General features: G+C 40.5%; 1 protein-coding gene across 1 annotated transcript; it reads left to right on the top strand.

Moving 5' to 3' along the window:
- Nucleotides 1-24,182: 24,182 nt before the first annotated feature.
- On the top strand, nt 24,183-26,165 carry HSPB3 (heat shock protein family B (small) member 3). Its single transcript, XM_044771512.2, has 2 exons — nt 24,183-25,082; nt 25,651-26,165. Exon 1 carries the CDS (start codon nt 24,317-24,319, stop codon nt 24,767-24,769), a length of 453 nt encoding a protein of 150 aa, XP_044627447.1. The 5' UTR covers nt 24,183-24,316; the 3' UTR covers nt 24,770-25,082; nt 25,651-26,165.
- The last annotated feature ends 478 nt before the right edge of the window (nt 26,166-26,643 follow it).

Below are 26,643 nucleotides of genomic sequence, written 5' to 3'. Positions count from 1 at the left end.
CCAATAACCAGACCCCACCTGCATTGATACCGTTTTAATGTCTTTTTTACATAATCTTTCTTTTGTCTTGTAAAGAAATAACTCACATACCTGTGCCTTATAAGTTTAGCCCTAACCCTCAACCCACTGTAGCTCTTCACTGCCCATGGATCCTGTCCCCATGCTACTCCATACTACTCTCTGAATAGAGGAGCACTACTACCAGACCTTGAGAGTCCAAGAAATCTTTCTTTTGACTCCTTGGCTCGCCGAGCCCGCATCATTTCTTCTGGTGGCCTGTATGGGGGTCTTGCTTCATTGGCTTGTGAGCTTAAATTCTGGTAAGTGCCCTTTTCTTCCTTGTGCCTTCCTCTTTTTCAAGGATGTATCTAAATTCACTTATTCATTGGGAACCTTCTCAGACATCTGTATGAATCAAAGTTTGCTGCCCATGGCTACTCTATGGGGCAAATCATGGCATTCAGCTTGAAGAGAATCAGTACCTTAAGCCTTAGGATGATGAAGAATGAATTAATCCATTCCTTCCTAATCCTGTCTCTAATATATAAATTTTACATGGGCGTGGATCGACCCCTTAAGTCATTAGGACAGTTGACAATCTCGAAGACTTCCATGGCAGGTTTCTTTTCCTAAGGCTGGATTGGGATCCCTCCCTATGGCTCCTGACCACACTCCAAACCACAGGAAAGTCCCAATCGGGACTCCGGTTCAAGGAAAGTACCAAACTCTAACCTTTGGTTGAGTATGGAAATCCCCTCTTGGGAGAACGGCTCTAGGAAGCAATTGGGTAGAATGCCCCCAGACTCCAGGAAAGTTCTTCACTCTTTTTCTCTATTCTTTTATCTTTGGAACCATTCAACAAGCACCTATTACTGCCAGGCATAATAGGGAAGGTATAGAAGGGATGCAATGCAGGGGACGGCCCCATCACCGCTTACTATAGGAATCCCACAGGAGGAACGATGGTTCAGCGGGGATTTTCAAGGTAATGGACCCTTTTCTTTCATCTCACTTGAAGTTACAGAGGCCATTTTGGGCTCCTTTTGAGCTTTGCAGCCAAGAAACAAAGAAATCTTTAAAGAGTCAATGGCCCCACCCCTGGGAGCCCCCACTTTGGTTTCCAGGCCTGATCACCCCCGCAACCCCAAGTAGGGTGTCCTCTCTTGGTGGTTGGCTCGTTGAGCATTTTAGTTGCCTACTGAGTTAGTTATGAGGATAAGAGACCTGTGATTTATTCTGTGAACTGTCCTGCTGGTGTTGTGTGCCCCAGCATGGGAACTGTTGTGTGACCCTTATCTTGATAACCCTTGGGTAGAGGCCATGAGGGCAAGGCCTAATCTCTTCTTTTCCTTTCTTTGTCTGTTTCATTTCTCATCTCCTCTGTTGTCACCAAGTCGAGGTTAAGTTCAGGCTGGACTTGAGCAGAAGCTGGACCTTCCATAAAATTGAAAACTTGAAACCCTTTTGCCAGGGACTTAACTCTCAACCCTGGCATTGGGAGCCCCAGCCCCTGGCCCACTCTAGGCGTTTGCCTTCTGCTTTCCTGGCTTGCCTTGTGCTGGCTCAGGTGCCTAGGCTGAGCAGGACTTGACTAAATCTTATAACTATGTTGACACCCACAGTTGGGCTCTGCACCCTTCTCTGGCTCACTGTCAATCGGACACTGACAGTGTGTTACTGCCATAGGGAACACCCCAAACATCCCTGGAGACTCACCCCTCGGATGCATTTTATCTAATTGGAAACACTTTCAATTTGATGGGTTATGCCCCAGAAACTCAATCTTGGAGAAAACTTGAGGGGTTTCTCTGTGCCTTTGGATGTAGTTGGACAGGTAGATCAACCTATAATGTCACTTGAGTTACAACCCAGTTTCTGAGAAACCAAGAGCAACTGTCCTTGGAAAATCCTCGTAAGGCTGGAAAAGCAGCTCTAGAGGTGGTTCAGGTTCCACCCATTCCTATTCTCTCAAAGAGCTTGCAAATCCTCTGGGGGCTATCTAGCCCCAGAGGCTAGATTCCTAATTCCTAAGATTGAGGGAAAAAAAGGGAAAAAGGAAAAAATGGCCATAAGCATGCCCTTGCCAAAAACTCTAGCATCTTGAGTGTCTTCTCCACAAATATTAGTAAAAAGGCTCAAAACAAAATTATGAAACTAGAGAGCTTTATATTACTGTACCTGACTCATGGCAGTAATTTTAAAACAATAGCTGTCGAGACTCTGTGTATACGTGTCTATATGTATGTTATATTTGTGTGATATTTTACCTCTGGATGGCATGACCAAAACTAAGAGCTCTGTTTAATTGGCTTAAAGTAAGTGCTTACATACATTCTAAATGTAGAGAAATTAACCCAATGTCTTTCAAGTTAACATGATATATATTAATCTTTGGTAAATGAAAGCTTGTTTAAAATTGTTGGTTTGATTGAAATAGGCATGTCCTTAGAGTTCACAGTATTTGGACATGACACAGACATGCAGCCTGGGTTTACTAGTCAAATAAGCTCATGTCATCTGTTAGAAATTCGTCAGCAAAATAATAGCTTTAAATGATAGCTAATTTTGTCTAATGCCTCATGAAGTTTTTGTGGGTAATCTGAACATAATTGTTGGAAACAAATGATTTGGATAGATGAAAATGGGTAAGAGTTTTGGGGAAGAATAATTATGTTTTATGGTCTGTATACTTAGGAAAAACAGCTTCCAAATTCTTTTTGGTAACTTAAAGCTTTAGAGTTTTGCCAAGTTAAATTAAATGATAAAAATATGTTGAGTATCTGGGTCATTTTTGGATAGAATGGAATACTGAAACATTATTGCTGAACGTGTCTAAGTTATCTACTTTTGGCTTCTTATTGCAGAGAAACTAAAGGATGTTTGGGTCTATTAGTAAACATACCTGTGTTTTATTACTGTGAAGTAGCATGTTTCTAGAAATTATGAAAAGTGTTTAGCATGCTGATATAAAACACAGTTCACAATTGCTTGGTTTTTCAGTTTTTACTAGGGTCTGTTAAGGGTTAAAAATTTTAATTAACATATGTAATTAAAGCTACTGGAAATTACTAAGGAAAATTGCTCTGTATACAAGGAAATTAAAATATGTATTTTTAGTAAAGAAGGTATAAAGAATAGAAATATTTTTGTTTTTTGGGTTAAGAAAGATAAATTTGTCCTAAAGTACTAGAATGGGAGAAAACAAACATGGGACAAATTCTGAATGTAAAAAGAATGTTGTAGAAGGTTTGTGAAAGAAATTCAGAAAGGAACTTTATGCTGGTCAAGTAGCCTAAGAATAAAGTAAATCCAATTAAGTAAATGAGTTCTAGTGTTAAAAATAAGCTGGTGCAAAAATTAAAATTTGGTTTTCTCTCAAAAGATAATTTTCTTGAACTTTTGGCCTGCTCTAAGTCTACCTAAAAGACAGAAAATCTATGTTTTGCTAAAATAATTTCCTACATTCAGAAGGACTGAGGTCTCTCTTAAGATTTTTTGACTGCTTCTGTTGTCCCTTGAATAGATACCTGAGCATTGTTTTGTGGTGAGCGTTGTTTCCTATTTGAAGAAGTGCTTTAACATCTTTTGATATTTTTGACAAGCTTCTCCCTCAAAAAAAAATTCAAATCTTGAATGAAGGCTTTCTTTTGACCTGGCAGAAGGAAGAAAATTTCTATGAGGGTTTTCAGAGGATCCCTGAGACTTCTTAAAGAAATTTGATCTCTCTTCCTACAAGAAGAAGATGCTAAACTTATTAGGCTTATTTTGTCTGTTATATTATATGGGAAGCATTGTCGAATAAGTGATGATAAACTTTCTTAGGTGGTATTATGTGGGTGAATGTTATTGATCTAAATGTTTTAAAGTTATACAGCATTCCTAAAATTCTGATATGTCCTGCTTGTCAGCCATAATTCTAGTTATTATCTTAATGTTGCAGAAGTAGCCAAGTTTCTTTGTCAATTGCCCTTTTGAGTCTTTTGTCATTTGCAGATAGTTGCTGTTTTACTCTGATGCTTTTTGCTTTTGCAAATGTTTCATCTTCAGAGAAATTCCTGGAAAGGAATCTGACACAGGATTCTAGAACACAGATTTCTAATAAACTTTCAGATTATAAAACTGAACTGGGTAAGAAATTACAGGATTCTAACGGAGAAACTGATGACCTCATAAAACTGCTAACAGAAGATTAAGATCAAGAATTGATTATATAGGACTATATGAACTAATGAGGATGATTATAATTTTTATGACTTTTGTTTGAAATATTGTTGATTTTTTGATGTTTTGTTTTATTTTCTCAGATTTAAGGAAATCTTTCTCTCTTTTCTCTTATGCTAACTATGCCTTATAGCAATTTGGTAAAATTATACCTTTGTGAGCAAAACTGAAACATTTATCTTTTTCTCCCTACCTGATCCCTCCAGAATTTGGAAACTCTTTGTGAGTGAGTATCGTTACTTTGTGGCAATATAATTATTTGCATAAGTTCAATAAGAATCTGTTCTCCTTAAAACAGGACACAATGGTTATCTTACCAAAGCTTTGACTGGAATATCATATTTGAGAGAAACATGCAGGCTCAGATATGACAAGACAGCTTTTCAGGAACAAAGATTGGACTTTCTGGAATAAATCCACTTGGAAATATTGGCTTGGTACCTTGTTTACATAGATTCCTGTAGTCTTACCTGGTAAGCAAGGAAGCTCACTTATCTGGCAGGTGCAAGAAACCTCGAAATATTTTGGGGGACCTCAAAAAGAGAAGAATCCACCCAAATCTGTAGGTACTGCTGGCAAAATCTGATGGCAAGTCCTTGGCTGGGCTTTTCTGACGTTGAGAGGCCTTTCAAGTTCAACCTGAGATTCCTTATTAAAAACTTCCAGCAAAGCAGATTTAAAAGAGCCTATATAATCAATTGCCATTCTTGCTGCACATATGTAAATAATTGGGCCAAGTTTTATTGAAACAACACTTATTCTGCAAACCAGTTAATCTTAATTTGGCTATCTTTTGTAAAAATGAGGGTGATTTTAGAGAGAAAGATTATGTTTCAGTAGGAGCTATAGTACACATTCATGGATGTTAGACTCTAGCTCTTCTCTTCTACATGATTCATCTGTTACTAATCATAATGTCTCCTTGTGGCCATCCATCTCTGACACCTGGGAGCTCCCTGGCCACAATCAAGCCTTTTCTTTCAACTCTACTGCCCAAATACTAACTAGACTTGCCTTGTCACAGGTGGATCATAAACAACAAGTTCCTAAGGTAAAGTCCCCAACCCATCAATACACACAGGATGGACTATATCAAATTTGGGACGAATATATTTGGCTCACTCCTACTAGTGGTCAACTCAGTCAAAAGGCCACTCTATGTTGGGAACGAACCCATCACACTTGTCATACGTGGCCTAATAGCATCTGACCTATGAGACAAATTCCCCGTTACACGTGTTCTCATATCATAGCTGTAAAAAATACTGATTGGTTTGGGACTGACTAGGATAGACAGCCCAGCATACATTGGTTATGCCCTAATGCCACTCAGTGGTTATGTGGCTCCTATTTATGGCCTTGGCTGCCACCTGGATGGATTGAACAATGCACCCTAGGCTTCTTCTGGATGCCAGGTAGAGCTAGATTTACTATAGCTCCTCCTGCTAACCTACCTAACCTATAACAATGTGAGACCCATTCTGTCTTCCACTGGTATGATCACCTTGCCTCAATTTTCCTTCCCCAATTAGGAATCAAAAGTGTCACCTGGCACATGGAAGCCCTAAACAAATTTCCTATCTGATATGAGTTACCAAATTAAATCCATGTCTGACCCTACTCTATCCCTAAATGATTGGTTGGACTCCTGGTCAGCCCCAGGTCTCTGCACTACTATCAAAGCTTTATTCATTGGGTTACTCATATTGTTTGTATTTCTTATTATAATTTGTTGTCTATGTCACTGTTTGTCTTCCACATGTCAACAAAGCTTCACCTCCTGGACCACTTCTCATCAAATGATTCTCTCGTCTCCAGAGGATCTGTATACCTAGTCAGCCTTGGAATCTGCAGGCACAAGCTTCTGAATCACTGAACTTCCTACCTGTACCCTTATGGCCCCATTTAGGGACAGTTCTATGACCTTGTACAGCCAGAAGTAGTTACAGAAGATTGACCATTGTCCATATCCCCAAAAGATTTCAGGGCCAAATGGATTCTGGGGGATTTTATGATGAAGATCAAGGCTGCCCCAGGGAGAGAAGCCCAAGGCATCCTGCCCTGCATACCAATCTATATCATCCTCCAGGAAGTATCAGACGTCCTGACCTGATTCGACCTAATTTGTACCCAGAGTTATAGGACCACCTAATAACCAGACCCCACTTGCATTGATACCATTTGAATGACTTTTTTACATAATCTTTCCTTTGTTTTGTAAAGAAATAACTCTCATACCTGTGCCTTATAAGTTTAGCCCTAACCCTCAACCCATTGCAGCTCATCACTGCCCATGGGTCCTGTCCCCATGCTATTCTCTGAATAAAGGAGCACTACTGCCAGAACTTGAGAGTCCAAGAAATCTTTCTTTTGACTCCTCGGCTCACTGAGCCTGCCTCAGTTCCTCTAGAATTCCCACCAAGGCAGGAAGATAGCACAGGAAGCTACTTGTGAATTTGAAGATACCCCAAGAAGATCCTTCTGCCCCCAAATATGTCTCTAATAGCTTGTGTCTGAAATGCCCTTCTGGGAGTTAGTCCTCGAAGTTATGGACTCACTGGGGTCTTGACTCCCAGAATAAATTCCCCAAAGCTCTTTTGCCAGTGGATATTTGCTTTGTAAAGGCTAACAGAAACCTACTCAGACTAGCTCTAGAAATGAAGAGAATTTTATCCAAATGATACAGTGTTGTTTCCCAGAGCACAAGGGCAGAACGTGGCTTGGGAATTGGTTCTTACCTATTTTTGTTTTCTAGGTGCAGGGGAGGAAGACATTTCCTCTACCCACTCCTTCTGGTCAGACTACAAATTAAATTCACATGAGACAGAATAACAGGAGAAAATTAAACAAAGCTTTATAACATGTATACATGAGAGAGACTCAGGTGAACTGAGCAACTCACCAAAATGGTGGAAGCTCTCACCTTAAATACCATCCTCAGCTAAAGACAAAGGAGGATGTTGGGGGTGGGGAGAGTCAGTTGAGGTTACCAGAAAAGTACAGTAAACAAGAGTAAGGTTATTATGCAGATTTAAGTCCTTGCCTTCTTCACTGATAAGAGTTTCTAGAGATAAGGTCATCTTCCCTTCTTCCTGGTACAGAAAGGGAGATGCCTTTACAGATGGAGGTTTCCTTTACAAATGTCAATGTCTCTTAACAAAGGGTAACTTCTACTTTCAGAGTTTCTCTCATCTGCAGTTTTTTCTTTTTTAAATATTGGCACCAGGGCTAACAACTGTTGCCAATCTTCTTTTTTTTTTTCTGCTTTTTCACTCCAAATCCCCCCAGTACATAGTTGTATATTTCAGTTATGGGTCCTTTTAGTTGTGGCATGTGGGACGCCACCTCAACATAGCCTAATGAGAGGTGCCATGTCCATGCCCAGGATCTAAACCAGTGAAACCCTGGGCTGCTGAAGTGGAGCATGCAAACTTAACCACTTGGCCACAGGGCCAACCCCAAATAATCCTCATGCCAAAGAGACATATCTTGGGGTGGCCAATTCCAATCCCCCACATAGGGAATTCCTAATTCCAAGGCAACTATTCTCTCTGAGGCTGCATGAGCCCTCATTTCTGCTATTCCCCACACAGAAAGGAGAGTGAGGTAGACATGAAGACCAGCCTTCTCTGCCTTGGTGCTCTCATGGCAGGAAATGGCCACTTCAACTCCATGCACACCTCAGTCTAAGGGTCCACAAGGTATCAGAATTGCAATTCCACATCCCTTAGAGAAGCTGATTGGCTCAGCTCCAGTGAGTGGTCCACTCTGGGTCCACTCACCTGGACTGGGGATGGGCCGTATGGTAGCTACCAGGCCATTAGTGCCACCTGATCAGGCTTTCAGAGGAGGGGGCATGAAAGGCATGTCTTCCAAGAGTGTGGGGGAACTTGGTGGAAACATGGGAATCTCTCCTATAACATCACGATCATGAGCTCTTCCTCTCCTGCTAATGAACTCCTCAGATCTGCTGGCAGGGCCCTCAGATAAAAACGTGCTTTTGAAGCACCTGAACCTCTGCCAGCCTTCAGGGCTGGAGACAAGGCAAACCTTGGATGATACTGTGAAATGGACAGAAAGGTTGTTGCTGGGGTTGGGAATGAGGAATATGATAAAGTTTTGGAGATTAATTTGGCAGGTTGTAGGTAATCAGCATAACATCGAAGTGAGTTTTTTCTTTTCTCCTCCACCTTTTTTTTTTTTTTTAACTTGAAAGGGATCTTATAAATTTAGTTCAATCCCTTGCTCTGTTTTCCAGCTGAGAACTGAGGTTTATACAGGTTACGACCATCTGTCCAGGGTTACAAAGCTAGCTAGGCTTCCTGCTTCTATCTCCACCCCTGACTGCTGTTCTTCACGCTGTGCTCTCCTCCACTTCCTCAGATCCTGAGTTCTCCTTAAGCTGACATCCTTATCTGATCTCTTAGTTAAACTATGTTGTGGAAGAAATAACTCATAAACCCCCAACAATCATTTGTGAGCAAGCCCGTAATAAATATTTCCTTGGAATTCTTCGGAATGTCCCTCAGGTTAAAAAAGGAGGCTGGAGTTTCTCAAGCTCAGTAGCTCAGGAACCAAAAAGTAATGTTAATGCCACCAAAGGGCTTAAAAGAAAACTGTGGAAAAAGAAAACAAGTCATTTGATCATAGCTGATAAAGACACCACTGGTATAACAGGGAATCCTTAATACATTCCTCCCAGGGTCTGGCTTGGTTGGACCCTTATCTGCACAGAATTAGTGGCTTGTAGCGTTACCCAAGAACATCTGATAAGGCTTTGATTAATGTTTAAAGAAACACGGGCAAGGCTACATGCTATTCTCTTAAAAATAGTCAGCACTGAGTTGAAGTGGGTCAGCTTTTTCTCCAAAGAGCTTTAATCCTCTGGTGTATTACAGATAAGAATATCTAACATTTATTGAACACTCCCTACGTGCCAAGTTCTATTCTCAGTGTTTTATATCTCTCTCCTAGTCCTCCAAACACCCCTGAGAGGTATATGTATTTCTCCCATTTTCTCGGCAAAGAAGAAATTGTCTTAGAGAGGTTGTGACTTGCCTTGGATTAAAGAGATGGTAAAGGGCAGAGTGAGGATTCAAAATGAGGTCTTTATGTCCCTTAAGACTGTTCGTTTAATCACAGTACTGGGATGTCTCTTTAGGTATATTTATGTAGAACCAGCGTAGTTTCCACTTGATAGTTTTCAATCACAAGGCAAAGTCTCAAAATTTAGTCTCCAAAATTTCTCACTCCTCATCCTGCTCCTCCACCCCAATATGAATGACCTAAGAGCTGCAAGGATTAGACCAAACAGCGAAACGGGCTCAGTGTATGAGGACCTTCACTTGGAACGTGGAGCCAAAAAGGCAAGAGGAATAAGAATTGCTCACTTAGAATTTCAATTCTTGTCTCTTATCAGTGTAATTCTAGTCTCTCCCACCAGAGGGCAGTTATCACATAAAGATATGACTCCACCTCCATGCTCCTGCCACCTCCCCCACTTCACCTTCAGACCCCGACGTCATGCCACATCTAGACTGAGTTTCACAGCTCAGTACAGACCTTGAGACATCTCTGCTCCTTTCAAGTCTGAAACGAATAGGCCATGCCTTGCTTTTATTGCCTAGCAACTGAAAGGAGCTTATGATATTTTAGGAACCATCTCTTTGAACGGGAGTGTTAAGAGGGACCAAAGACAGATGCTTCTATTGGTCCTATTTTGGAGGTAGAAACCTTGCATCAAACACTCAGTGACAGTCAAAAGTATTCTTCTGTGTCCAAGATTTTATAATTTATTCCATTGAAATACCATCTGGGCTTCAGTAAGCTGTATTGCCCAGAAAATTAAGTTGATATGCTTTTTCATGAGGACTTCAAAGATTAGCTGAGGAAAAGGAGTTAAGTTTTTTGGTTTTTTTTTTTTTTTTTTTTTTTTTGCTGAGGAAGGTTTGCCCTGAGCTAACATTCACTGGCAATCTTCCTGTTTTGAATGTGAGCTGCTGCCACAGCATGGCCACTGACAGACAAGTGGTGTAGGTCTGTGCCTAGGAACCAAACCTGGGCCACCAAAGTGGAGTGTGCCAAACTTAACCACTAGGCCACCAGGACTGGCCCAGGATTGAAGTTTTTGACAGACAACAAATAACGTCAAGTCCTGCTTATGATTTGGAGAGATCACCAGAAATTCTTCTATTTATTGACCACTTAGCATAATGCCTTATAAAGAAAGAAAATTGATTTATGGCCAGAACCAAATCCCATCTTCCCAACACCCCTGGGAGGTATGTTCTGTTATTATGCCTACTTCAGAGGTGGAGAAATTGCAACATACTCAGGTGAAGTGTCGTGACAAAGGATACACCCTTAGTCCATGTTCTTAATCACTATGAAGTAGTGGATCCACTGGCGATGAGATGGGCCCAAGTTCAGAGAATTGGCAGGTTGAGGAGTGAGGTCCACTGGTGCTCAGAAAATCAATATTAGGGAAAGGATGATGAAGCCGGATAGGTAGGAATCTCCCTGGCTGCCCTCGCCAGCTGCACTGCGGCTCCACTACTACGCCAAAAGACATAGCTGCTTGAGCGATGGTTACAGACCCCATCATTCGATGGCAGGCAAGGATCCCAGGTGCTGTTTGAACCCAGAAGTCAGAGAGCCTGGCAGGAGCCTGGCTAGCAGGTGGAGGGCATAGAAACTAGGATCCACGTCTACAGAAAAAACAGGTGGGCTCTCGAAGGGGGCCCTGGCCCCAGCCACTGGCTAGGGTTCAGGACAGGAGCCAGACCTTAAGAGGGACTGTGAACTTGGCAGGGAAGAAAGCAAAGAGAGGAGAAAATCTTGGTCAATGTGCAGCTTTACAAATTGGGCCAACTCCAGGATGTTGTTACGACAGTCACAGGAAACTAATCCAGATGCTGTCATCCTATTCTACTTCTGATTCTCGACGTCTGTCCTTCCCTTAAGGCTGAACACTCCTTCTGATTTGGAATCTGGTTGGAGATCAGAGAGGGCAGGCAGATACCAGTTGTGTGGCTATGCCACAGGGTCTGGGAAGCTTACCTTCATTGCAGATCCCTGTAATAGTGAGCCAAAGCTGCTGATCAGCTGTTTGCTTTGGTTTTCACATACTCAGGAGCAGGAGCAGGGCCAAGCCTGAGTGTGGGCGCCTTGGTGAACCCAGCAGGAAGGACTTGGGGAAGGCTGAGTAAACATGGTGGGGGCTCACTCCTGCCCCTGATGTGTCCATCCTTGAACAGTGCCAGATGAACCTGACTCCAGTACGATGACACTCCCAACAGGAAACATCTTATTAGTGGTCTTGTCAGAGTTGTGGGCTGGAAGCTTCATGAGAACATTAGAAATCAGTTTAACCAGTAGAATCTTTCAGAGCTTTTCTTTTTCACTCGTTTTGAACACCTGCTCTAGAACCACTGCAAGTTTTGATTAGAGGAAGGCTGTTGTGATCAAAGGGGTATCTTAGGAAGATTATTTTCTCCACCCTCTCAAACCCCGTTGAAATGTATTTGTGCTTACTATGGCTCCCATCTAAAGTGTAAAATCTTTAATGGGCATAAGGCTACCATTCCAGAGCTGACTGTAGCCTACAAAATTGCAGCAAGGTTCCATCGAATTTCCATTCAAATATTTTGGGGATTCCCTTAAGCAGGTGAACATGTTCTAACTTGGCTGTCGCTGTTATCTCTTCCTAGACTGCGACCATCTGTTGCTTTCTCATTACTGCTTCTCCAGGCAGTGGAGGCCCTTTGCTCTGGTTTACCCAAAGTTTGGGTACAGTCCCTTCTTTAATTCCCCCCAAAGCCTAGTTGACACCAGACTGTAATTTTGAATAAAACCTTACTCACGACTTGAGGATGATACAAGGAAATTATTTTGTTTAAAAGAAACATTAAAACAGTATATCGGCCATCCAGGTCTCAGACTCCATCCACTGTGGCCCTTCAGAGTCCCTTGCTAACCAGTTTTCTCCTTTCCATCAGATTAACAGTCAGTTTTCTTAAAAACAACTTATTAAAACAAAACAAACCTTCCAGCCTTATGTCAGCCTTTAGTGAATTCTTTCCATCCACTTCCACCCAGTTTCTTGAAATTGTGGTCTGTATGCAATATTCACTCCCCAAACAACTGTAGTTTAACTTCTGCCCCTACCTTGCCTCTGACACTCACCTTAGTTAAGTCAAAGATACCCCAGCTGCTAGATCTATGCTCCATGTTTATCTCCCTTAACTTCCTCAGCATTTGGCATGAGCCGTGCTGCTTGGTCTGCCCGTACCTCTTGCATCCCTTACTACTCAGTGTCTCACCACAAGCACAGAAGAAAAACCCATTAAGGCCATCACAATCTCTCTGCAGAGGGGTAATCCACCCCACAAAGAGGATAAACTACCTTGCTTAATAATGTAAAATGTTAACTAAGTGTTTTTCAGACTGGGTTGTGACCAATTTTGGGGTTGTGAAATCAACTTATTGGGTTGCAAGGCTCATTGTTAAGCTAAATGGAATTGAATAGAGATCATCAGAACACATTGCATGTGGTAAAGCTAAGTGTTTTACCCAGTAGCTGTATATGTGTGTTCACTGGGTGCTGATGGTAAATGTATTTCTTACTGTGAGTGTGGTCAGAACAGTAAAAAAGGCACGGATTCGAGTCTTCATGATGTTAACTCTTATGTTCCAAAACAGAATCTAAACTTTAATTCGGAAAAAAAAAAAAAAAAACTCCTTCAATGGGACTTTTGATTATGAAGACATGAAGAATAATATTAACTCTAAAACAAGGATTCTGATGTCACTCCTAGAGCAACTGGTGAAAATTCAGTTTCATTTGAAAATGTTGTTTTGTCCCAGCAAAAAGCTCTTCATGATCTGGTCCCTGCTCACCTCTCCAGTCTCATTTTTCTCACTTCCTACTTTGCAGTCTGCCTGGTAGCCACACTGAGTCCTTCGTGTCCTCCAATCACAACGTTCTTTTCTGCCTCCAGGTCCCGGAACGTGCCTTTCTGTTACAGGGAGCCCTCCAACTGTCCCCTTCCTTCTCCTGTCCGAAGTCATCTGGCTCAGTCTGTCATTCTTCTTATCCCAGCTGAGAGATCGTTCTTTGTAGGGCAGCTTCTCAGACTCCAGCCTAGTGGTTGTTGGAAATCCTCAAATTGAGCACCTGTGCCATGGAGGTTTGTATGAGCAATTAATGAAGCCAGTTAGAAAGTGTTTCTCACCAACAGCAATCAAAAACATCCCAAAGAATAAAACCCCAGGACCAGATGGCTTTCCTGGGGAATTCTACCAAACTTTCAGAGAGGATTTAATACCTATCCTTTTCAAGCTAGTCCAAAAAATTAGGGAGGATGGAACACTTCCTAACACATTCTATGAGGCCAACATCACGCTGATACCAAAACCTGACAAGGACACCACGAAAAAAGAGAACTACAGGCCAATATCACTGATGAACATAGATGCAAAAATCCTAAACAAAATTTTGGCAACCAGAATTCAGCAATTCATCAAAAGAATCATACATCAGGATCAGGTGGGATTCATACCAGGGACACAGGGATGGTTCAACATCCGCAAATCAATCAACGTGATACACCACATCAACAAACTGAGGAATAAAAACCACACGATCATCTCAATAGATGCAGAGAAGGCATTTGACAAGATCCAACAGCCATTTATGATAAAAACTCTGAACAAAATGGGCATAGAAGGAAACCACCTCAACATAATAAAGGCCATATACGACAAACCCATAGCCAACATCATACTCAATGGGCAAAAACTGAACCCCATCCCCCTGAAAACAGGAACAAGACAAGGATGCCCTCTATCACCACTCTTATTTAACACAGTAATGGAGGTCCTGGCCAGAGCAATCAGGCAAGAAAAAGGAATAAAAGGAATCCAAATAGGGAGGGAAGAAGTGAAACTCTCGCTGTTTGCAGACGACATGATCTTATATATAGAAAACCCCAAAGAATCCATTGGAAAACTGTTAGAAGTAATCAACAACTACAGCAAAGTTGCAGGGTATAAAATCAATTTGCATAAATCAGTAGCATTTCTATACTCCAGTAATGAACGAACAGAAAAAGAACTCAAGAATACAATACCATTCACAATTGCAACAAAAAGAATAAAATACCTTGGGGTAAATTTAACTAAGGAAGTGAAGGACCTATATAATGAAAATTACAAGGCCTTTCTGAGAGAATTGGATGACGACATAAGGAGATGGAAAGACATTCCATGTACATGGATTGGAAGAATAAACATAGTTAAAATGTCCATTCTACCTAAAGCAATCTACAGATTCAATGCCATCCCAATCAGAATCCCAATGACATTCTTTACAGAATTAGAACAAAGAATCCTAAAATTCATATGGGGCAACAAAAGACCCCGAATTCCTAAAGCAATCCTGAGAAAAAAGAACAAAACGGGAGGCATCACAATCCCTGACTTCAAAACATACTACAAAGCTACAGTAATCAAAACATCATGGTACTGGTACAAAAACAGGTGCACAGATCAATGGAACAAAATTGAAAGCCCAGAAATAAAACCACACATCTATGGACAGCTTACCTTTGACAAAGGAGCTGAGGGCATACAATGGAGAAAAGAAAGTCTTTTCAACAAATGGTGCTGGGAAAACTGGAAAGCCACATGTAAAAGAATGAAAATTGACCATTTTTTTTCACCATTCACCAAAATAAACTCAAAATGGATTAAAGACCTAAAGGTGAGACCTGAAACCATAAGGCTTCTGGAAGAAAACGTAGGCAGTACACTCTTTGACATCAGTATTAAAAGGATCTTTTCAGACACCATGCCTTCTCAGAGAAGGGAAACAATAGAAAGAATAAACAAATGGGACTTCATCAGATTAAAGAGCTTCTTCAAGGCAAATGAAAACAGGATTGAAACAAAAAAACAACCCACTAACTGGGAAAAAATATTTGCAAGTCATATATCTGACAAAGGCTTAATATCCTTAATATATAAAGAACTCTTGCAACTCAACCACAAAACATCAAACAACCCAATCAAAAAATGGGCTGGAGACATGAACAGACATTTCTCCAAAGAAGATATACTGATGGCCAATAGGCACATGAAAAGATGCTCATCATCGCTGATCATCAGGGAAATGCAAATCAAAACTACACTAAGATATCACCTTACACCCGTTAGAATGACAAAAATATCTAAAACTAATAGCAACAAATGTTGGAGAGGTTGCGGAGAAAAAGGAACCCTCATACACTGCTGGTGGGAATGCAAACTGGTGCAGCCACTATGGAAAACAGTATGGAGATTCCTCAGAAAACTAAAAATAGAACTACCATATGATCCAGCCATCCCACTACTGGGTATTTATCCAAAGAGCCTGAAGTCAGCAATCCCAAAAGTCCTGTGCACCCCAATGTTTATTGCAGCACTGTTTACAATAGCCAAGACGTGGAAGCAACCTAAGTGCCCATCAACAGACGAATGGATAAAGAAGATGTGGTACATATATACAATGGAATACCACTCAGCTGCAAAACAGAACAAAATCATTCCATTTGCAATAACATGGCTGGACCTTGAGAGAATTATGTTAAGTGAAATAAGCCAGCAAGAGAAAGATAATCTGTGTCTGACTCACTCATATGAGGAATTTAAAACTATGGACCAGGAACAGTTTAGTGGATACCAGGGGAAAGGTGGGGTGGGGGGTGGGCACAAAGGGTGAAGTGGTGCACCTACAACATGACTGACAAACATTAATGTACAATTGAAATTTCACAAGATTGTAACCTATCAATAACTCAATAAAAAAAAAAAGTGTTTCTCACCTTTCTATTCTTGCACCATTCCCCCACCCTGAGGAGTCTTTTTAGACATTTGTCACCCAATTTTTCCTCCCTCCCCCATGTGAAATTTTAATATGACCAATATATGTTTATGTACTTGTGGCCCTTTGAAGGGCAACAGACCATTATCTAACAGCTAAGATTTTGTATAATCTTAGATTGCATGCATTTTGTTTTTGCTCCATAAGAACAAATCTTTGCCTTCTTGAGGGTGATATTTCCCTCATTGAGAATGCATGGAATAGAATAAGAGAAAACTCTACTTGTCCTCTTGAGAGGGCTAAGAAAAAATAGCTTGCATTCTTTCCTGATAGGAGGCTTATGTCAAGTGCTGAAGAGGTTAAGGAAGATAAGGTTAAAGTACAGATTAAGCAGTGAGGCTGACTTTGACTTAGGCAAGGGCAGAGTTGGTGGTAAGGCAGAAGTTATTTTAGAGCAGTATGGAGAGTAACCATTGAATACAGCCTACAAATTCTAGGAGTTGGGCTATGAGGGGATAGGAATAATTAGCTAGAGGGTGACATAAGGTCTAGGAGGTTTGGTTTTCTTTTAAAAAGATGGGGCACCCCTGGGGCTCCCCAGCTTGTGCCCAATCCATCTCCAGTCATTCCACCAGGTGGCCCTGGTTCAGAGCATCCCAGGACCTCCCCATCCCCCACCCCCAGCCTGTGACTGATCCAGTTCCAGCCATCTGGCCTGGGCAGCCTGGAGGCAGTGCACTTCAGGAATTCCCCGGCTTGTGCCTGCTCCAGTTCCAGTCGGACTGCCAAAGCTGTCGAACACATGTACTCTACACAGGGGACACTCCTACACAAGGCCATTCCTTCAAGACTGGGAGAGGTAGCTGTTTCACCTAATATGTAGAAATGATCACAGAAAGTCAAACAAAATGAAATGATGGAGGAATATATTCCAAACAAAAAAACAAGATAAAACCCCAGAAAAAAAACCCTAATGAAAACGAGATAAGCAATTTACCTGACAAAGACATCAAAGTGATAGTCATAGAGATGCTCACCAAACTCAGGAGAAGAATGAGGAACACAGTGAGAATGCCAACAAAGAGTTGGGAAATATAAGGAGGAACCAATTGGAGCTGAAGAATACAATAACTGAATTCCACTAGAGGGAATCAGCAGCACCTTAGATGATACAGAAGAATAGATCAGTGATCTGGAAGACAAAAGAGTCAAAAATCACCCTATCAGAATAGCAAAAAGAAAAAAAGAATTTTAAAAAATGAGAATAGTTCAACGGACCTCTGGGACAACATCAAACATACTAACATTCACATTATAGGTATCCCTGAAGGAAAAGAAAGAAAGAAAGGGGCAGAAAACTTATTTGAAGAAATGGCTGAAAACTTCCCTAACTTGGGGAAGAAAACAGACATCTGGGTCCAGGAAGCACAGTGAATCTCAAACAAGATGAACCCAAAGAGATCCACACTAAGATATACTGTAGTTAAAACGGCAAAAATTAAACATAAAGGGAGAATCTTAAAGGCAGCAGGAGAAAAATGACAAGTCACATGCAATGGAACCCTCATAAGACTATCAGCTGATTTTTTAGCAGAAACTTACCAGGCCAGAAGGGAGTGGCTTGATATATTTAAAGCACCAAGAGGAAAAAACTTACATCTAAGAACACTCTACTGGCAAGATTATCATGCAAAATGGAAAGAGAGATAGAGTTCCCCAGACAAGCAAAAACTAAAAGAGTTCATCACCACTAAACTTGCCTTACAAAAAATGTTAGAGGGTTTTCTTTAAGCAGAAAAGAAAAGACCATAACTAGAAATAAGAAAATATAAGAAAGAAAAAAATCTTGCAGTTAAAGGCAAATATTTAGTAAAGGCAATGGATCAGCCACTTAAAAAGCTAATGTAAAAGTTAAAAGACAAGTAGTAAAATCAGTTATAACTACAATAAATAGTTAAAGGACATACAAAATAGAAAATGTAAAATATGACATCAAAAACATAAAACATGGTGGGAAGGAGGAAAAATGTATTGCTTTTAGAATGCATTCAAACTTAAGTGATTATTGGCAGAAAATAGACTATTATATATTTGGGTTGATTTATATGGACCTCATAGTAACCACAAACCAAAATCCTATGATAGATGCAAGAAACAAAGAGAAAGGAATCCAAACATAACACTAAAGAAAACCATTAAACCACAAGGGAAGAGATCAAGAAGAAAAGAACAGAGAAGAACTACAAAAACAACCAGAAAAAAATGAGTAAAATGGCAATAAGTATATACCTATCAATAATCAAATTTAAATGAACTAAATGTTACAAGCAAAAGAAATAGGGTGGCTGAATGGATAAAAAAACAAGACCCATCTACATGCTGCTTCCAAGAAACTCACTTCAGATCTAAAGACACACACAGACTGAAAGTGAAGGGATGGAAAAAGATATTCCATGCAAATGGAAACAAAAAGAAAACTGGGTAGCTATACTCACATCAGACAAAATAGACTTTAAAACAAAGACTGTAACAAAAGACAAAGAAAGACATTGCATAATGATAAAGGGGTAAATCCAAGAAAAGGACATATTCATAAATATTTATGTGCCCAACATAGGAGCACCTAAATCCATGAAGCTACTATTAACAGATATAAAGGGAGAAAGTGACAGTAATACAATAGTAGCAAGGGACTTTAATACCCCACTTATATCAATGGATAGATCATCCAGACAGAAAATCAATAAGGAAATACTGGTGTTAAATGACACACTAAACCAGATGGACTTAACAGAAGTATACAGAATATTACATCCAAAAACTGCAGAATACACATTCTTTTCAAATGCACATGGAACATTCTCCAGGATGGATCACTTCTTAGACCACAAAGCAAGTCTCAATAAATTTAAGAAGATTGAAGTCACACCAAGTGTCTTTTCCAACCACAACAGTATAAACTAGAAATCAATTACTAGAAGAAAACTGGAAAAAATATGAACATGTGGAGACTAAACAACATGCTACCAAATAATCAATGGGTCAATAAAGAAATCAAGAAGAGGAAATCAAAAAATACCTTGAGACAAATGAAAATGGAAACACAACATCCTAAAATCTATGGGATGCAGCAATAGCAGTTCTAAGAGGGAAGTTCATAGCAATACAGGCCTACCTCAAGAAACAAGAAAAATCTCAAATAAACAATCTAACTAAAGGAACTAGAAAAAGAAGAACAAACAAAGCCAAAAGTTAGCAGAAGGAAGAAAATAATAAACATAAGAATAGAAATAGGTGCCAGCCGTGTGGTCGAGTGGTTAAGTTTGTGTGCTCCACTGCAGCAGCCCAGGGTTTTGCTGGTTTGGATCCTGGGCGCGGACATGGCACCACTCAACAGGCCATGTTGAGGAGGCACCCCACATGCCACAAGTAGAAGGACCTGCAACTAAGCTATACAACTATATACCCAGGGGATTTGGGGAGATAAAGCAAAAAAAAAAAAAAAAAAAAGATTGGCAACAGTTGTTAGCTCAGGTGCCAATCTTTTAAAAAAATAAATAAAAAATAAAAAAGTGTGCATTAATATTTTAAAGAAAAGAATGGAAATAAGCAAAATAGAGACTAAAAAAAATAGAAAAGGTCAATGAAACTAAAAGCTGGTTCTTAAAAAGATAAACAAAATCGATAAACCATTAGCCAGATTCATCAAGAAAAAAAGACAGAGGGCCCAAGCAAATAAAATCAGAAATAAAGAAGGAGAAGTACAATGGACACTACAGAAATAAAAAGGATCACAAGAGACTACTATGAACAATTATGTGACACTACATTGGAAAACCTATAAGAAATTAATAAATTCCTAGACACACACAAAACTTGCAAGACTGAATCAATGGGAAAATAGAGAATATGAATAGACCGATTACAAGTAATGAAACTGAATCAGTAATTTAAAAACTCTTAAAAAATAGAAGTCCAGGACAGACAGCTTTACAGGTAAATTCGACGAAACAATTAAAGAATGGTTAATACCTATCCTTCGCAATTTATTCCAAAAAATTAGAGAGAAAGGAACACATCCAAACTCATTTTTCAAGGCCAGCATTACCCCGACATCAAAACCAGACAAAGACACCACAAAGAAATAAAACCATAGGCTGATATGCCTGATGAACATAGATGTAAAAATCCTCAACGAAGTATTAGCAAACCAAATTCAACAATACATTAGAAGGATCATACACCACAATCAAGTACGATTTAATCCAGGGATCCAAGGATGGTTCAATATCTGCAAATCAATCAATGTGATACACCATATTAACAAAATGAAGGATACAAATCACGTGATCATCTCAATAGATGCAGAAAAGGCATTTAACAAAATTCAACATTCATTTACCATAAAAACTCTTAACAAAGTGGGTATAAAAGGAACATACCTCAACATAATAAAGGCCATATATGACAAACCCACAGCTAACATCATACACAATGGTGAAAAGCTGAAAGCTTTTCCTCTAAGACCAGGAACAACACAGCGATGCCTACTCTCACCACTTTTATTCAACATAATATTGGAAGTCCTAGCCATAGCATTTAGACAAGAAACAGAAACAAAAGGCATCCAAATAGAAAAGGAAGAAGTAAAAGTGTCACTATTTGCAGATGCCATGACACTATATACAGAAAACCATAAATACTCCACCAAAAAACTCTTAGAACTAATAAATGAATTCAGTAAAGTTACAGGATATAAAATTAACACACAAAGGTCAGCTGTGTTTCTATACACTAATAACAAGCTATCAGAAAGAGAAATTAAGACATCCCATTTACAATTGCATCAAAGAGAATAAATACTTAGGAATAAATTTAACCAAGGAGGTGAAAGACCTATACTCTGAAAACTAGAAGACACTGATGAAAGAAATTGAAGACAACACAAATAAATGGAAAGATATACCATGCTCATGGATTGAAAGAATTAATACTGTTAAAATGTCCATACTACTGAAAGCAACCTACAATTCAATGCAATCCCCATCAAAATACCAACAGTATTTTTCACAGAATTAGAACAAAAAAATCCTAAAATTTGTATGCAATGACAAAAGACTCTGAATAGCCAGAGCAATCTTGAAAAAGAAGAACAAAGCTGGAGGTATCAAGCTCCCTGACTTCAAACTATACTACAAAACTATAGTAACCAAAACAGCAAGGTACTGGCACAAAAACAAATACATAGATCGAGGGAACAGAATTGAGAGTGCAGAAATAAAGCCACACTTATGTGGTCAATTAATCTATGACAAAAGAGGCAAGAAAAGTACAATGGGAAATGACAGTCTCTTCAATAAATGGTGTTGCGAAAATTGGACTGCTACATGCAAAAGAATGAAACTGGACCACTTTCTTACACCATATACAAAAATAAACAAAATGGATTAAAGACTCGAATGTAAAACCTGAAACCATTAAACTCATAGAAGAAAACATAGGCAGTCAGTTCTTTGGCATCAGTCTTAGTAATATTTCTTTAGACAGTCTCCTCAGGAGGAGACCATCTTGCTAGATGGTTAGGAAAGACCTACCTGAAGAAAAGACATTTGAACTGAAGCCTGAAGGGTAAGAAAGAGGTGACCTTGAGGCATTCTCAGAGTGGAGCTTTCAAAGCAAAAGAGACTCCTTGTGCAAAGAGCCTGAGGAAGGAACAAGCTTGGAGTGTTTAAGCACAGACAGGATTCCAGTGCGGTTGAATCATAAGATCAAGGGAGAGAGTGAGGGAGGAGGTCAGCAAGGGCCAGGTAATAGGTTCTTGAAGGCCATGGTAAGGATTTTGGATTTCATTCTGGCTACAACGAGAAGCTTCTGATTGGGATTTTTAAGCAAGGGAGTGACATAATCTGCACTGCATTCGAGCACAGCTGCTCTGGTTACAACATGCAGGATGGGCAGTAGGGAAAGAACTCGGGCAGGGAGATTGGTTTGGAAGCCTGGTAGATTCTCCAAAAGGACAAAGCGTCAAGGTAGTTGATGGGGAGGAGGAGGGCAGTTCAGGTGTAGGATTAGGGTCCAAGAGCAGTTTCGGAAAAACGGTAGAAGTCTTGGTGTTGCATCAGAAACATGGATGCTATTTTTTAACCTCAACAAACATGATCACATGCAGAAGCATCACTCACATCTAGCCCTCCTTGCCTATTTTGGAGGTCCCTGGGGGCAAGAAACTACAGGACTCATTGCATACATTTTTCTCTGCCCACCCCAGCAGCATCTTTCCAGTATCTTTTTAATAGAGTTTGTTTCTTAGAGCAGTTTTACTTTTTAGGTTTTTGGTTTTTAATTTCAGTTCTTTAAATAAACTTTACCTTTTAGAGCAGGGGTTGCGGGGAGGGAGAGATAAATGGGTGGAGCACAGAGGATTTTTAGGGCGGTGAAACTACTCTGTATGGTACTATAGTGGTGGTTACATGTCATTATACATTTGTCCAAATCCATAGAATCTATAATACCAGGAATGAGCCTCCTAACACAAACTGTGGCCTTTGGGTGATAATGATGTGTCAATGTGAGTACATCACTCTGATGCGGGATGTTAATAACGGGAGAGGCTCTGCATGTGTGGGGACAGCGAGTATATGGGAAATCTCTGTACCTTCCTCTCGATTTTGCTGTGACTCTTTCTAGTGTTTTGAATCCAAATCCTGAAAACCCCATCTAACTCACCAGCAGTGAGTTCTGTTCTTGACTTACCACTCAGAGCAGCACCGATGAACACATCTCTCAATATTTTATGAGCCAGGGGACAGGAACACATCTAAAAGTGTACATTTTTCTTTTGAGAGCCACCAACCTGTAAAGCATAGGTCAAAAGCTGACAGTGAACAGCATTATTAAGGCATGTTCTTAAGTATATACCCAAATGTCCACACCAGTTTCCAGACTAGCATAAAAGAGCTAAAGGAGATTGTGCCCTTCTGTTTGTAAAAATGTCTATAGGCATTTTCTTTCATTCTAAGAAAATGGATATGTTACTGAAAAAGCATGAGCGTGTTTACAGTGAAAAGCAAGTCTCCCACCAGTCCGTGCCCCCTTTACCCCGTTACCCACCCAGGAGGCAACCACTGTTCCCAGCGACAGATTTTTCAGAGAGATCCTATTGATACAAGCAAATGTCTACTCATAAAAAAATTAAAAATAGTAGCACATTATACGCTGTTCTGGACTTTTCCTTTTTACTTCACAAGTCTTGGAGCTCCTTCTATAGCAATGAATAGAGTTGCCTCGTTATTTTTCAATGGAACTTTAATATAAAGGGTGTTATATAGTTCAGAAATTATATGTAATTTATCTTTGCCAATTCAATAGCAGAGCTGTGACTAGATTCGACTAGTCGACTAGAAAATCCTTAGTTTTCTGGGCTTTAATATTGAATAGTTCAATGCTTTAACATTTTTCTCTCGCCTGTGGCTCTATCTTTATTTCGAAGATTCCCCACTCTGTGCCGCCAAGCCCAGTCTGAGATTTGACACTTCTCTAGCTTAGTCATCTGATCTCACTTTTGATGAGTCAAACGTAATAAACCCAGTTGATGTGGCTCAGATGTCTCTTAAGGACAAAGATTAAAACAGGAAATAAAAGAAAATATGTAGGACAGAGGGCTGAGGGTTTGTTGAATGTTTGAGATTTGAATATGTGTCTTAATTCTTCATCAGTTTCAGCTGGATTCATTTCTCCCAGCTTTGCACTTGGAGACTAGGATAAATGCAATCTTAGCTCACATTATCAGATGATTGCATGTCTCTGGACTGTTCTAGGAAGCCATAGTCTCTTAGATCATCATAGTTCACAAGGACAGTGCACTCACTCAGGTATTTTTAAAACACTGTTTCTGATTCTCTCTTTTTCTCTTGAGGTAAGCAAGGCAGACACATTTGCCAAGGATAACTGAGAATGTAAGGGCAGCGCTTGACTCTGCAGCTTGAGCAGGCTGTGTGCTAAGTGCAACTCCCAAACATACCCTATAAATAGCCGTTCATTGTCAGCGTGTGTGAAAAGACAAGAGTGAGTGTGTGGTGCTGTGATTCAGGCCTAATTAAGAAGTTGCGTCTGCGCAGGGCTATAAGCGACTAGCTGCTCCAACTGATAATCTAGTCAGGAGACAACTGCGAGGGTTTCGCCACGGGCTGGACATAGACCGAAGGGGAGCTGTTCGATGCTGTTTCTGCCTCCAGTATGGCAAAAATCATCCTGAGGCACCTCATAGAGACTCCAGTGCGTTACGAGGAGGAGTTTCAAGCTCGCGGTTTGGAAGACTGCAGGCTGGATCACGCCTTATATGCGCTGCCTGGGCCAACCACCGTGGACCTGGGAAAAGCCCGGGCAGCCCAGGCTCCTCCAGAGGACTCAGCGGCAGAGATGCCGCCTCAAGCAGGCAAATCCCGCTTCCAGATCCTGCTGGACGTGGTCCAGTTCCTCCCCGAAGATATCATCATTCAGACCTTTGAAGGCTGGCTGCTGATTAAGGCTCAACATGGAACCAGAATGGACGAGCATGGTTTTATCTCAAGAAGCTTCACCCGACAGTATAAACTGCCAGATGGCATTGAAACCAAAGATTTGTCCGCGATCCTCTGTCACGATGGAATTCTGGTGGTGGAAGTAAAGGATCCAGTTGAGATCAAGTGAAATCTTACTGGTTCCCGATCATACCCACAGGAGGAAGACTACGGTTCAGCCGATGAAGGGTACCATGGGCATGTTTGTATTACCCACGTTTGAAATGATTTTTATGAAGATTAAAAATATAGACATAGTTGCTGGTATGTTGAGGGTGTCTTTGTTATTCTTATTCAGCAAGGAAAATCGTTCAAAATGTTCCTACAGCTCAAAGTGACGCTAGACTTACATCTGAAACTGACAATTTCGGAGACTAGGTTGATACCAGAGAGGACTCAGAATGATTTCTTCATTACCCCAGCAACGCCAGCGAAGTACATTGGTAACAATTGGTGGCAAAAGAGCCATACTAATTTAAGAAATTCTTATCCATTTTATGAAAACTTTTTATATCGCTGAAAGAAAGTTGTGATCCCCTTGCCTTGATAAGCTTTTCTTTTCAGTGTATTTTAATTAAAGCGGAGCTTTGTAAATTCAGAGTCTGAAGGTGAAAATACAGTACTTGGAAATTGGGTCTGAAATCTATTTACGAGTCACTACAGTTGTTGCTGCCTCAAACTTATGTTGGAATTTGCAGATAGAAAGCTTATTTTTGAAAAGTTCCAAATACGTACCTCTTTTGTTGTTGTAGTTGTTTTTAGTTAAACTGAATGTTATCTGCAGTGATTTTAAAAAACAGTATATGTTGTGTGGATAATTATGAAATAATAAGATGCATTGTCATACTCGTAAGTTAATATTAAGTTTAGGAAACCACTTTCAAAAGTGCAATTACTGACTTCAAAGAGTTTTAATCTATGCTCTTTAGATGCTCCTTCAAATTGTAGATTTCAGAAGATGGCAAAACGTAAGGCAGCTGCTCTCCCTGAATAATTCTTTGCTTTAAATAGCCTGGCAGCGCGGTGGTTCCGGGCCTGAGCTCACACCGGCGGCTGAGCTGATGCTGCGCGGGGGAGCGCGCCTGCTGCTCTCCCCACTTGCTGCTTCCGCCCAACGCAACAGCTGAGACGCTGGGAGAGGCGAAGGATTTCCTTTAGGAACATTGCCGTCAACAGCTGGGCTGCGACATGCCGAAGATTTGCTATCTCATTCTGTACATACTAAATCCTTCTTGGGGTGGGGGAGGGGAGTAGCTCCTTTAACCCCGCCCCCCACGTGAGCCTGAGGACAGAGCTATGAATAGAAGAGGCAGGCGGGGTGTGGAAAACGTCAGGGCAGACGCAGACCCCTCACCAGACCGCTGTGCTCCTCCCTGGCGCTTTATTCGTAGTTAAGTGCAAACAAGAGAGATGTAAGCAACAGAAAAAGAAATTGAGCAGTTCTAACAGAGGTTTTGAAAGCAAATGTAATCTGAAAGAGATGATTGTTTACAGTCTAATTAAATTGAAAGGATTTTGAAACTATATGTTTATACGAGGTTATTGTCTATACACTGAGGTTCGGGCGTCCAGCTCTAGGATAAGAAGTTTTGTTTGAACTAGAAACAGAGATTGGATTGGTGGTTACCAGAGGGGAAGGGGGGCGGGTGGAGGGAGAAAGGGGTAACTGAGTACATGTGTGTAGTAATGGATGGTACGTAATTAGTCTTTGGGTGAACACAGAAATGGAAATATAATGTACACCTGAAATTTATATAATGTCATTGTAGGGGAGGAAGACATTTCCTCTTCCCAAATGTGGGTTCGTCTGGCGGGAGAATGAATTAGATTCACATGAGACAGAATAGCAAGAGATAATTAAACAAAGCTTTATGAGGAACCATGGCCCGGGCCCTCTCTTCCCGAAGGAAGAAAGGGCACCGAAGAAGTGAGGTGCACATAGTGGTTATATACCCCCAAACAGGGTGTTTCACATGTGATTGAAATGTCCCTCCCACAATAGTC

The sequence above is a fragment of the Equus asinus genome, chromosome 10 (assembly GCF_041296235.1).
Source record: "Equus asinus isolate D_3611 breed Donkey chromosome 10, EquAss-T2T_v2, whole genome shotgun sequence".
NCBI classification, from domain to species: domain Eukaryota; kingdom Metazoa; phylum Chordata; class Mammalia; order Perissodactyla; family Equidae; genus Equus; species Equus asinus.
Note: the sequence above shows the minus strand (reverse complement) of the source record. Positions and strands in the feature narration are given on the sequence as shown.

Excerpts from the sequence above, each read along its gene's own strand:
- HSPB3 (XM_044771512.2), top strand. The coding sequence starts at position 24,317 with ATGGCAAAAATCATCCTGAGGCACCTCATAGAGACTCCAGTGCGTTAC.